Consider the following 14,899-nt stretch of genomic DNA (forward strand, 5'->3'; position numbering starts at 1 on the left):
AAGTCCATTTCTGTATCTTAAACTGAAATAAATGTAGAATATACTAAGCATTTCCAGTGTGTTGAGCTCTTAAGGTAGCTTTAATGTATATTACATAAAACTGTAAGTTCATATTGTGCCCACTAGGTGCTTTATGTTTGCTGCCTATAAAACCAGAAACTCACTAGAGATATCCTTTTCTAAGCCTTGGTATATAATTAAATGTGTCTAATTTTAAACATCTTTTCAAAGAAGACAATCTTAAGCTCTTTTAAAACATAAAAATGAAAAGGTATAATCAATTTGGCAATCTAAAGATGTTTACACGTTTTCAATGACTATAGCTATTTTTAAGAAAACTGATAATGTGAGAAAGACAATGGGAGTTGAAGAACAAAAAGATTTCCATTTTCTCTCCAGCTTAATATGGCCTATTTTCTTAGTTTCTTTTTCTGATCCACTAAAGCTTATTGAGAAGGAAAAGTTATATTTTATTGTGGCTTTAATATGTCTCAAGAAAAGCTGGAAGGAAATGAGTTGCTTTATAGATGTACAGCTCTTTTATGGAACTGCAGTTAGTTCTCCAGTACCAGAACTAGACAAATGAAAACCTTAGAAAATCTAAAGCACCAAATTTTATGTATTTTAAGAAGTGTTTTCACTTGGAATGTTTCATTTTATTTTTAGTAACTAAGTCAAATGAGGTATAATTTCATGTATAAAACCTTATCTATATTACATGTTTTGAAATCCTTAACCATTTTTAGTGGACTTCATGTGACACTTACTATTTGCATAGTACTTTTATCCCACAAAGCTCAGAGCATTCAAACTTCATAAGTTGCATTCAAAGATATAATTTTTTAGCTATAGGGGTTCGTATTTACCCAAATATTCATTATCTGAGACCCTGTAGTTATGAGTTTACATAGAACAATAGTCCTTATAATATGAAATATTTAATAATAAGTTAACTACTTGTAAACTCAGTCCTCTCCCCATTCAAATATCCCTCCGCAGTGAAGACTAGCATTTATCTCCACCTATGAAATATTAGTTTATCAGTATTTTCACTGACTGTCAGCTCTTTAAATACCCAACACAGCAATACAAACATATTTTAAAACTACTAAAATTCTTGCAAAAACAATATTTCATGAAGTCAATGAAAGAGATGTTAAATGTTCAGATCTCGTGTAAAACTACTGGTAAATCAGGAAAAGGCACTGAGACCAATTAACTTAAAAAGAGAAATTCAACAATAATAATAAAACTGCAGATGAATTTATCAAAGTATTAATACAATCCCTCAGAAAAATTAAGTCCTCGAATATTTTTTGAAAAAAATGGCCGTCTTTCTGAACTTGTATGCTGTGCAAGTTGAATATGAAGTCAAACATGCCATATCATACTGTAAGACAATTTGGTCCGAAAAAGTAGAACCATTCCCCACTCTCCAAATCAAACTGACTCTCTGTTCCATCTAAGAATTTATGCACAGATGGCTGGGCACAGCAGCTCACGCCTATAATCCCAGCATTTTGGGAGGCTGAGGCAGGCAGATCACTTGAGGTCAGGAGTTCAAGACCAGCCTGGCCAACATGGTGAAACCCCATCTCTACTAAAAATAAAAATACAAAAATTAGCCGAGTGTGGTGGTACATGCCTGTAGTCCCCGCTACTCAGGAGGCTGAGGCAGGAGAACCGCTTGAACACAGGAGGCGGAGGTTGCAGTGAATCAAGATCATGCCATTGCACTCCAGCCTGGGCAACAGTGCAAGACTCCATGTCCAAAAAAACAAAATGAATTTATGAACAGTTGAAATTATAACATATTTTATTAATACAAGATAAAATAAGCTTATCTATATATTTTTACCTCTTATTTTTAGTCAGATTATATTGTCACCATTTACTATGATTTTCAACCCCATTTTAAATTGATTCACTTTAGGGACTTTTTTTATTTTACTTTCTGAAAGCAGTTATCCTCAGATATGGACCTCCTGCAGCTTTGTTAGTGAATAATGAAATATTGAAATATGTGTTTCAAAATCATGAAATACTACTATTGCAGAACAGCCAGAAATGTCTATCTGCTTTTACTATTTTTCACTATTTCTTTGAGTCTATTTATTATCTCTGTGCCATATTCTTTGAATCTAGGTTCACATACCTTTCTGTGTCAAAGAGGAGTTACAAAAAGGTTAAGAAATTAAAACTTTTAGAGAGGGAATTATGGAAAGTGAAAAGCAACATAAGGAATATGGTGTCATGTATATATACATGCAAAAATTATAAGTAAATAATAGATGCTTTTGTCTTGCTGTTTCATGGACAAGTGAAAATAGAGCTAGACAAGGGTACTGAACTGCCTTCTGCAGATATGACAGAGCCCCAGAAAATTCCTTAAGTATGCCCTGACACACTTTCACACCATCATGTAATACTTTCCTTACAGACCATATCTATTAACTATGGTTCAAGGTACATCAAGCTTTGTATGCTTCCTCCCAGAGATACACTGCATATCTGGAACAAGGAAGAAGAGAACATGTCATCTGCAAATCCCCTATATTTATACATTTTTATTATTTTGTTTTCTTACTTATGGTTCTATAAGCAAATTTGGGGAAATTGTTGCTTTGTGTCCCAAGTAATATATAGTAGATGGTACTGTGGGCTTCTTATTACATCACAACATGAGGTATATAATGTCTTTCAGGGAAACAAAGACTGATTAATGGAATTCTCCATTATAAACTTCCCCATCAACCTTTCACCTGATGTTTTTGAAATCACTGATAAACATTGCCTAGATTATTTTATTAGGGGTTGTGAAATAATGATTTTCTAATTTTGTAACTCCTGCATTTGTAAGTTTGAGTACTTCTATACATAATAAAAGTTTCCTTATCAACGATTCAGTTACCTCGAAAGGCAGAGTAAATGCTTGATAACCTCCCTAGATTTATCAGTTTTTAGGATAATAAATTAACCCAGCAACCCCCAGTAGTGGCCACTATTTTGGGTAGTAGGGGAGGGGAGGTTCATACGGATTTTTAAATATCATTTGATGTGTTTTAATCAATTGTGGTCAATATTCTTTGTGATGGTCAAATTTGTAAATCAGCATCAATCTTTCAGAAACTAATTTTAGCAACATATAACAAAAGCCTAAAAGTGCTATAACTTTAAATTTCATTTTTGTAACATAAACATAAAAATGTTAATCACATTGTTGTTACATAAGTGAATGACCTAAAAATATATATGGGGAATTAATGACTAAATTACAGTATATCTAAATAACAGATACTATATACTCACTTAAAATCATGATTATCAGATTCTAGTTCCAGGTAAGATGGAGTAAGCACATTCCTCCTGTCTCACCCATTGAATGCAGCTAAAAATCCTAGGTAGAATATATTGGAGCAGCTGTTTGGGGACTCTGAAAAGTAAATAATACAGAAGAAATGAGGAAGAAGAAAAGAACTTGAGGTGCCTCTGAACCTGTGGCGAGTTTACTAGTTATCTTTTCCTTTAGTTCACCACCAGTTGGGCCTAGAGTCAAGTGCAACCATGGAGGTACATGGAAGCATAAGGTAACTAAAGATGCAGCTTCCTGGATCCAGAAAGCACCAAAGGAGATTGCAGACATGAAAGCTTGTGAAAACAACCCCATTAAATTGTTTATAAACTCCGGGGCTTACCCCAAGGTACGCATGTGTGGATCTGATTCTAACCAGTATATAAAAGACTTTGAGATCTAAACTGATAGATAAACTATCACCCAGGTTATATGTTTGCTGCTGGATGGTACACACACTGACAGCACTGCAAATATCACCAAATAGCACAACAAACAGCCCTGCAAAGAGGCTTTGAAAAGTAAACTGACATACCATAGCTCACAAAGGAACACTGTAACTTGAAGCTAAACATAATAAGTGCTTGCTAAAACAAAAATAACATTCATCACAGAATTTTAACAAGACCAAGTCTTAAAATATTCAAAATGTCCAGGATACCAAAAATTACTTGATATATAAAGCGGCAAGAAAATCTCAACTCACATGAGAAAAGACTATCAAAAGACAATAACGCTGAGATGACAAATGTTGGAATTATCTGACAAACTTTAAGGAGCTCCAACAATCATTAAAATTACTGAAACCAGCCAGGCATGGTGGCATGCACCTGTAGTCCCAGCTACTTGGGAGACTGAGGCAGGAAGATCACTTGAAGCCCAGGAGTTGGAGGGTAGCCTAGGCAACTAGTGAGACCTCATCTCTTTAAAAAAAACAACCACCACCAACAACAACAAAAAAAACAAGTATCGAAAAGAAATAGAAGGTACAAAGAAGAAACAAAGAATTCAAAAGTAATTTAACCAAAAAAAAAAAAAAAAAAAAAAAAAAGTTTTTTTTGAGACAGGGTCTCATTCTCTCTCACAGGTTAGATTGCAATGGAGCAATCACAGCTCACTGCAGTCTTAACCTCCTGGGCTCAAGCGATCCTCCTACCTCAGCCACCCAAGGAGCTGGGACTACAGGTGCATGCCACCATGCTCTGCTAATTTTTGCTTTTTTTTTTTTTTTTTTTTGGTAGAGATGAGGTTTTACCGTGTTTGGTCTTGAACTCCTGAACTCAAATGATCCAACCACCTCAGCCTGCCAGAGTGCTGGGATTACAGGCGTGAGCCACCATGCCTGGCCCCCACAAAATTTTTTAACTCATTGATAGGTTTGATAATAGCAGAATAGAGGTAACACAGGAAAGTCAATGAACTTGAAGACAGATCAATCAAAAGCATCCACTGAATGACAGAGAAAACATTTTTTTTAAAAAAAGTGAACTGAGGGGCCTGTGAGGCAATGCCAAAAGGTCTAACATTCATGACATCAGAGCCCTAGAAGGAGAAGATAAAGAACGCAATGCTGAAAATATATATATACAAAGAATACCTGAAAACTTCAAATTTGGTGAAGGAAAACTAAGCAAATATGTTTCCAGTAGATTTGTTATTAAAGAATTACTAAAGGAAGTTCTTGAGACATAAGGTAAATGGTACCAGAGGGAAACTTGGGACACTAGGAAAGAAGGAAAAGATGATAAAAGTCAATTTATCAAGGAAGCATAACAATTCTAAATGTGTTTGCATCTGACAAGAGAATGACATAATATATAAGAAAAAATGATAGAGATCACAATGGGAACAGACAAATCTACATTTGCATTTGTAGACTGCATCAGTGCTTTCTCAACAACTGATAGAACTAGTGACAGAAAATCATTCCACCCAACAACAGTAGAACATACATCCTTTTGCAGTGTATGTGAACATTTACCAAGACGGACCATATCCTGGGTCATAAAACAAACTTAAAAGAATACACAAAGTATGTCCTCTGACCATAATGGGAATGGATTAGAAATAAATAACAGAAATAGAGAAAATTCTCCAAACACTTAGAAATTAACACACTTCTAAATAATCCCTAGGTCAAAGAGGTGGTCTTAATGAAATCAGAAAAGATTATAAACTGAGAAAAAAAAAATCACAACTTAAAATAAGAATTTTATTCAAATAAATGCTTATATTAGAAAAGAAGAAATGCCTCAGTCAACAATCTAAACTTCCATCTAAAGGAACTAGAGGAAGAAAAGCAAAGTAAACTCAAAGGAAGCAGAAGAAAGGAAATAATAAAGAGCATATATTATTGAAGTTGAAAACAGAAAAATTAATGAAGTCAAAAGCCTGTTTGAAAAGATCAACAACACTGATAAAACTCTAGTCAGACAAAGAGAAAAAGAAGACATAGATTGTTGATATCAGGAATGAAAGAGGGTATATTATCTTAAACTTTACCGACATTAAGTAGATAAAAAATAATGTCATGAACTACTGTATGCAAATAAGCTTAACAACATAGTTTGAATGGAATAATTCCTTGAAAGCCACAAACTACCAAACTGGCAGAAAATGAAAGAGATTATCTGAATCCTATGGCTATTAAAGGAATTAAATTTGTAGTTTAAAACAAAACAAAAAACTCTGTAAAAGATATCTCCAGGTCCCTATGGTTTCACTGGTGAATTCGTTGAGAGAAAAATATACTATCAATTGTGCACAGTTCTTTCAGAAAATATAAGATGATGACTCAACACACCCCAGCTCATTTTGAGGCTACTACCCAAAGATAGTACAAAAAAAGATATAAAGCAGTCCCATGGAATTTTTTAAAAAAAAAAAAAAAAAAAGACAGTACAAAAAAACTATAGACTACTGTCTCTCATAAATATAGAAGTAAAAATCCTCAAGAATTAAGAATTTAGCAATATATAAAAATAATAATATACCAGAATTAAGTGGGATTTATCTTGGGAAGGCACAGCTTATTCAATATTCAAAAATTAATGGAATCCACAATTTTAAAAGTATAAATAAGAAAAATCAACTGATCAACTGGTATAAAAAGCATGTCTGACAAAATTCCATACCCATTCATGATTAAAAAAAAAACAAAACAGAAAACTAGGAGTAGAAGGGGGCTTCCTCAAACTATAGAGAGTTTCTACCAAGAAGGAAAAAAAGAATACTATACAGCTATTATCCTACTTGATAGAGAAAGACTGAATGTTTTCCTTGTAAGATTGGAAACATGGTAAAAATGTCCACTTTTACCACTCTTATGCAACACTGCACTAAACAAGAAATGAAACCATCCCTTTTTGCAGACAAAATGGTTCCTACAACTAGTAAGTGCATTTAGCAAGGTCACAAGATATATGGTCAACACATAAAACTCTTTTTTTTTTTTGAGACAGAATCTCACTCTGTCGCCCAGGCTAGAGTGCAATGGCACGACCTTGGCTCACTGCAACCTCCACCTCCCTGGTTCAAGCAATTCCCCTGCCTCAGCCTCCCTAGTAGGTGGGATTACAGGCGCATGCCACCACACCCATCTAATTTTTTTGTATTTTTAATAGAGATGGGGTTTTACCATGTTGGCCAGACTGGTCTCGAACTCCTGACCTCAGGCAATCTGCCTGCCTCGGCCTCCCAAAGTGCTGGGATTACAGGTGTGAGCCACCGCCCCAGCCCAATTGTATTTCTATATACTAGTAATGTACAACTGAAAACCAAAAAAGCTTTTTAAATTACAGTAGCTCCAAAATAAATGAAATACTATGTTATAAGTCTAACAAAACATTCCATCTGTATGCTAAAAACTTAAGAAGATTAAAATAAATGGGCCGGGCATGGTGGCTCATGCCTGTAATTCCAGCACTTTGGGAGGCCAAGGTGGGCAGATCACCTGAGGTCATCAGGAGTTCGAGACCAGCCTGGGCAACATGGTGAAACCCTGTCTCTATTAAAAAATTAAAAAATTAGCCAGATGTGGTGGCACGTGCCTGTAGTCCCAGCTACTCAGGAGGCTGAGGCAGGAGAATCCCTGGAATCCAGGGGGCAGAGGTTGCAGTGAGGCAAGATCCTGCCACTGCACTCCAGCCTGAGCGACAGAGTGAGACTCTGTCAAATAAATAAACAAACAAATAAATGGAGAGACGTGTTTATGGTTTGAAGACTCAATATAGTAAAGATGTCAGCTGTCTCCTGACTGATCTAAAGATTTCTGATTAATCTAAAGATTTGATAAAATTCTGATCAAAATCCCAGAAGAATTTTTTAAAGATATCAACAAGCTGATTCTAAAATTTATACAAAGAGACAAAGAAGCTAGAATAACAAGAAACATTTTGAAAAAGGGAAATAATGTTGGAAGAATCAAACATGATCTTAGGACTTTTGCTAAAGCAGGAGCTGACAAACATTTTCTGTGAAGGGTCATTTAGTAAAGATTTTTGATTTTGCAGGTCACATAGTGTGTCACAACTACTTAACTCTGTCATCATAGCAAGGAAGCAGCCATAGATAATATAAAATGAATATATTCCAATAAAACTTTATTTAATAAAATATGTATGAACTGGATTTGGCCTAGGGACTGTGGTTTGCCATCCCCAAAGCTATAACTAATCAAGAAATTATGGTATTAGTAAAAGGACAGACACACAGATTAATGAAATAGAACATATAACCCAGAAATAGACACATATAAATATGCCCAGCTGATTTTTGACAAAAGTACAAAGGTAATTCAATGGAGAAAGGATAGTTTTTCAACAAATGGTATTGGCACAATGGACATCTATAAACACACAGACACACAAAGAATCTCAAACTAAACCTCATACATTACTCTCAAAAATTAACTAAAAATAAATCATAGCTCTAAATATAAAATGTAAAACTATCAAAGTTTTAGAAGAAAGCATAGGAGGAAATATTTGTGACCTGGGATTAACAAAGAATTCTCCAACTAGACACCAAAAGCATGATCCATTTTTTAAAAATTGGTAACTTCATCAACTGTTGTTCCTCAAAAGGCACTGTTAGGACCCTGAAAAGACAAGCTGTATGATGAGAACAAATATTTGGAAGTCACATATCCAGCAAAGGAGTTGTATCCAGAATATATAAAGAACTCTCAAAGCTCAACAGTAAGAAAACAAATAGCCCAATTACAGTGGTCAAAAGACTTGGATGGACATTTCAATAAGGAGATATATGAATAGCAAACAAATAAATTTAATATCATTAGCTATTTGGGAAACTGAAATTAAAACCATGATAAGATACCTCTGTATACCTATTAGAATGTCAATAATTTTTAAAAATACTGACAATTTCAAGTGCTGGTGAGGATGATGCAAAGTAACTGAACTCTCATTCATTGTTGCATGAGATGTAATATAAAATGGTACAACTCTTCTGGGAAACAGTTTTGCAGTTTCTTATAAAGTTAAACATGTATTTACCATATGATTCAACAATCCCATTAAGTATTTACACTAGAAAAGTAAAATCAGATTCACACAACAACCTGTACATGAATGCTTGTAGCAGTTTTATTCATAATTTTCAAAAACTGAGAAAAATGCCCTTCAACAGGTGAATAAATAAACTGGTACACGCATCTGTAATGGAAGACGGCTCAGCAATAAAAAGCAGTGAACCACTGATATACATTTAACAACTTGGATGAATATCAGGGCATTATACTGAATGACAGAAGCCAGTCACAAAAGTTTATATGGTGTAATTCCAATTATATGACATTCGTAAAGTCAAAACTATAGTTATGAAGAACATTTCTGTGGTTGCCAGGGTGTATAGGTTGAGGGGAGTGTGACTATAAAGTATATAAGGGAGGTTTTTTTGGCATGATGAAACTGTTCTATATTCTATTTGTAATAGTAATAACAAGAATCTAAACATCTGTTAACATTCACAAAACTCAATACCTTAAGAAAGTCAATTTTAACATATAAACAGTAAAAATTTTAAAACAAAAAATATATAATAAGTGAAAGATGATGACATGAAATTTCACAAGACCATATTACCTCAGTTTTATTTTTTTAAAAGATACATAATAATAAGTAGTGGAGCTAAATATCCAGAGAAGAGTTCTGGATATTTACATTATTCTTTTTCTGTGTTTTGGCGGGGGGGTTTCTATATCAAAAGTGAATTACTTTTACAAGTTTATAAAACTTTGTCATTCATTTTAATTTTGTAATAACCATGAGTTCAGAGCATCACATTTGGTTTCCATGATTGTTTTTCTTAAAACTTCATATGTAAAATACATTATTTGTATGTTAAAGTTTAATTTAGCTGCTCTTTGAAATGTCCTGTAAAATATTTAATGGTGGAAAAATTAAAAGTGCCTTTCTGTGTTTTTAAATATAATGGTATTTAAATGATTACTATATTGTTGAAAGTTTCCAAAGAAATTTTTTAATTACATTTTTTAACCCAGAAATTTTAAAATATTTTAATGCTTTAAAATCTATAACTTATACTTAATCTTAAAATTTTCTTTTTTAATCCTTTTTCCAAATAATTGACAGAAGGAATGAACTTGAAAAAGACATCTGTTCTGGATTTTTGATGACTAATACCTGTAATGCAGAAGGTAATGGTATTCAAGAAACCTAAGTATTCAAAGTATAACAGAAAAACTATGTTATAGCTTGTAAGAACTTTCAGTAAATTAATAAAAATAAGAAAACTCTGAGCATTTCTAGTTGGTATAAGACTGCTTGTGACTGATACAAAATACCAAGTTGCCTGATTATTACAAAGGTGAAATTTCAATGATCATACAAATAAATATATATAAATTTGGAGATCTTGTTAAAAAGTTGATTCTGATTCAGCAGATCTGGGCTGGAGCCTATGGCTCTGCATTTCTAATAAGCTCTCAAGTGATATGCTGCTAGTATATACTATAGTATATACTATACATAGTAAATACTGTAACACAAGGTAGCCATACACATATGTATGAAAATGATTGGTACTTTCATACTATGTTAAGGTTTGCTTTTTTATTTCTCTAGAGTTTTCAGCATTTTAACTTATTTGTTACTGTTTTCAGCATTTCTGTTTTTAGTGTTGTAAAAACTTTTTCTTAAGGTCCTTTATTAGATTTTTAATATAATTAATGTTTTAATCTTTTACTTTAGACGGAGAACTGAGAGAAGACTGCAGAGAACAGGTAAAACACTTTCCCTGTTTATCACTAGACATTTAAATTCTAAGAGAAAAGCATAATGTATATGATCATTTTGAACTCAAGAAATGCTATCTATTGGTCTACATTAACTGGACTACATTAACTACATTAACTGGTCTATATTAACTACACTAACAGCTTCTAAAAAACTATTCAGCTTTTCAGTATTCCCAAGTTGTAATTATTATTTAAAAGCTATTTTAAAATAAAATTGTGCATAACAGAATATGTACAAATGAAATTATACATCTTCAAGTTGACTCAGAATAATTCAGTAGGGAGAAAGTAGAAGGGATATAGGTGAATTAAGAGTAACCAGGAGTTGGCCGGGCACGGTGGCTCACACCTGTAATCCCAGCACTTAAGGAGCCCAAGGCAGGCAGATCACTTGAGGTCAGGAGTTTGACACTAGTCTGGCCAACATGGCAAAACCCCGTCTCTACTAAAAATACAAAAATTAGCCAGGTGTCACGGTTGCATCTGTAATCCCAGCTGCTTGGGAGACTGAGGCATTAGAATTACTTGAACCCGGGAGGCAGAAATTGCAGTGAGCCAAGATCATGCCACTGCACTCCAGTCTGGGTGACAGAGCAAGACTCTGTGTCACAGAAAAAAAAAAAAAAAAAAAAAGAATAGCCAGGAGTTGATAACCGATGAAACTGGGTAGCGGGTAATATAGCAGTTTGCAAATGTCATTCTCTGTTTTGTTATATGTTTGAAATTATCCAAAGTAAAAAATTTAAAAATAAAAGGTGTATAATAATGATTAAATTATTCAATATATTTTATTACTTACATATAATTTTTATAAATAATGCATGTAAAATAGCACATCTGACAGCTAGTTCTGAACCCCTCTCTGTGTCTGTCCCTGATATCACATCTCAGTTCATTTTGAGAGGAAACAGCAATTTCCTGTTATACCAATTTCAGAAAGGCTAGGATTGTAGATATATAGGAAAGATGGCCGAATAGGAACAGCTCCAGTCTCCAGCTCCCAGCGTGAGCGACACAGAAGACAGGTGATTTCTGCATTTTCAACTGAGGTACTGGGTTCATCTCACCAGGGAGTGCCGGACAATCGGTGCTGGTCAGCTGCTGCAGCCCGACCAGCGAGAGCTGAAGCAGGGCGAGGCATTGCCTCACCTGGGAAGCGCAAGGGGGAAGGGAATCCCTTTTCCTAGCCAGGGGAACTGAGACACACATCACCTGGAAAATCGGGTAACTCCCACCCCAATACTGCACTTTACCAAGAGTCTTAGCAAACGGGCACACCAGGAGATTATATCCTACACCTGGCCCAGAGGGTCCCACGCCCACAGAGCCTCCCTCATTGCTAGCACAGCAGTCTGTGATCTAACGGCAAGGCAGCAGCGAGGCTGGGGGAGGGGTGCCCGCCATTGCTGAGGCTTAAGTAGGTAAACAAAGCTGCTGGGAAGCTCGAACTGGGTGGAGCTCACAGCAGCTCAAGGAGGCCTGCCTGTCTCTGTAGACTCCACCTCTGGGGACAGGGCACAGCTAAACAACAACAACAACAAAAAAAAAGCAGCAGAAGCCTCTGCAGATGCAAACGACTCTGTCTGACAGCTTTGAAGAGAGCAGTGGATCTCCCAACATGGAGGTTGAGATCTGAGAACGGATAGACTGCCTGCTTAAGTGGGTCCCTGACCCCTGAGTAGCCTAACTGGGAGACATCCCCCACTAGGGGCAGACTGACACCCCACACCTCACACAGTGGAGTACACCCCTGAGAGGAAGCTTCCAAATCAAGAATCAGACAGGTACACTCGCTGTTCAGCAATATTCTATCTTCTGCAGCCTCTGCTGCTGATACCCAGGCAAACAGGGTCTGGAGTGGACCTCAAGCAATCTCCAACAGACCTACAGCTGAGGGTCCTGACTGTTAGAAGGAAAACTAACAAACAGGAAGGATACCCACACCAAAACCCCATCAGTACATCACCATCATCAAAGACCAGAGGCAGATAAAACCACAAAGATGGGGAAAAAGCAGGGCAGAAAAGCTGGAAATTCAAAAAATAAGAGCGCATCTCCCCCTCCAAAGGAACGCAGCTCATCGCCAGCAATTGATCAAAGCTGGACAGAGAATGACTTTGACGAGATGAGAGAAGAAAGCTTCACTCCATCAAACTTTTCAGAGCTAAAGGAGGAATTACGTACCCAGCGCAAAGAAACTAAAAATCTTGAAAAAAGAGTGGAAGAATTGATAACTAGAATAATTAATGCAGAGAAGGCCATAAACGAAGTGACAGATGAAAACCATGACACGAGAAATACGTGACAAATGCACAAGCTTCAGTAACCGACTCGATCAACCGGAAGAAAGAGTATCAGCGATTGAGGATCAAATGAATGAAATGAAGCGAGAAGAGAAACCCAAAGAAAAAAGAAGAAAAAGAAATGAACAAAGCCTTCAAGAAGTATGGGATTATGTAAAAAGACCAAATCTACGTCTGACTGGGGTGCCTGAAAGTGAGGGGGACAACGGAACCAAGTTGGAAAACACTCTTCAGGATATCATCCAGGAGAACTTCCCCAACCTAGTAGGGCAGGCCAACATTCAAATCCAGGAAATACAGAGAACACCACAAAGATACTCCTCGAGAAGAGCAACTCCAAGACACATAATTGCCAGATTCACCAAAGTTGAAATGAAGGAAAAAATCTTAAGGGCAGCCAGAGAGAAAGGTCGGGTTACCCACAAAGGGAAGCCCATCAGACTAACAGCAGATCTCTCAGCAGAAACTCTCCAAGCCAGAAGAGAGTGGGGGCCAATATTCAACATTCTTAAAGAATTTTCAACCCAGAATTTCATATCCAGCCAAACTAAGTTTCATAAGTGAAGGAGAAATAAAATCCTTTACAGATAAGCAAATTCTTAGAGATTTTGTCACCACCAGGCCTGCCTTACAAGAGACTCTGAAGGAAGCACTAAACATGGAAAGGAACAACCGCTACCAGCCATTGCAAAAACATGCCAAAATGTAAAGACCATCGATGCTAGGAAGAAACTGGATCAACTAACGAGCGAAATAGCCAGTTAATATCATAATGACAGGATCAAGTTCACACATAACAATATTAACCTTAAACGTAAATGGACTAAGTGTTCTAATTAAAAGACACAGACTGGCAAACTGGATAAAGAGTCAAGACCCATCAGTCTGCTGTATTCAGGAGACCCATCTCACATGCAGAGACATACATAGGCTCAAAATAAAGCGATGGAGGAAGATCTACCAAGCAAATGGAGAACCAAAAAAAGCAGGGGTTGCAATACTAGTCTCTGATAAAACAGACTTTAAACCATCAAAGATCAAAAGAGACAAAGAAGGCCATTACATAATGGTAAAGGGATCAATTCAACAGGAAGAGCTAACTATCCTAAATATATATGCACCCAATACAGGAGCACCCAGATTCATAAAGCAAGTCCTTAGAGACTTACAAAGAGACTTAGACTCCCATACAATAATAATGGGAGACTTCAACACCCCACTGTCAACATTATACAGATCAACGAGACAGAAAGTTAACAAGGATATCCAGGAATTGGACTCATCTCTGCAGCAAGCAGACCTAATAGACATCTACAGAACTCTCCACCCCAAATCAACAGAATATACATTCCTCTCAGCACCACATCACCCGTATTCCAAAATTGACCACATAATTGGAAGTAAAGCACTCCTCAGCAAAGGTAAAAGAACAGAAATTATAACAAACTGTCTCTCAGACTACAGTGCAATCAAACTAGAACTCAGGACTAAGAAACTCAATCAAAACCGCTCAACTACATGGAAACTGAATAACCTGCTCCTGAATGACTACTGGGTACATAACAAAATGAAGGCAGAAATAAAGATGTTCTTTGAAACCAATGAGAACAAAGATACAACATACCAGAATCTCTTGGACACATTTAAAGCAGTGTGTAGAGGGAAATTTATAGCACTAAATGCCCACAAGAGAAAGCAGGAAAGATCTAAAATTGACACTCTAACATCACAATTAAAAGAACTAGAGAAGCAAGAGCAAACACATTCAAAAGCTAGCAGAAGGCAAGAAATAACTAAGATCAGAGCAGAACTGAAGGAGATAGAGACACAAAAAACTCTCCAAAAAATCCATGAATCCAGGAGTTGGTTTTTGGAAAAGATCAACAAAATTGATAGACCGCTAGCAAGACTAATAAAGAAGAAAAGAGAGAAGAATCAAATAGACGCAATAAAAAATGATGAAGG

At 36.0% G+C, this 14,899-nt stretch overlaps 1 protein-coding gene across 5 annotated transcripts in view; it reads left to right on the forward strand.

Moving 5' to 3' along the window:
• Nucleotides 1-14,899, forward strand: part of WDPCP (WD repeat containing planar cell polarity effector) — a 487,239-nt gene that overhangs the window by 442,123 nt on the left and 30,217 nt on the right. For all 5 annotated transcript variants that reach the window (XM_050753476.1, XM_050753477.1, XM_050753475.1 and 2 more), the window contains 2 exons: nucleotides 9,967-10,031; nucleotides 10,585-10,616. In XM_050753476.1, coding sequence (XP_050609433.1) covers nucleotides 9,967-10,031; nucleotides 10,585-10,616 — 97 coding nt within the window. The remainder of the gene's footprint in view (nucleotides 1-9,966; nucleotides 10,032-10,584; nucleotides 10,617-14,899) is intronic.

This window comes from Macaca thibetana, chromosome 13, assembly GCF_024542745.1.
Source record: "Macaca thibetana thibetana isolate TM-01 chromosome 13, ASM2454274v1, whole genome shotgun sequence".
In the NCBI taxonomy this organism is placed as follows: domain Eukaryota; kingdom Metazoa; phylum Chordata; class Mammalia; order Primates; family Cercopithecidae; genus Macaca; species Macaca thibetana.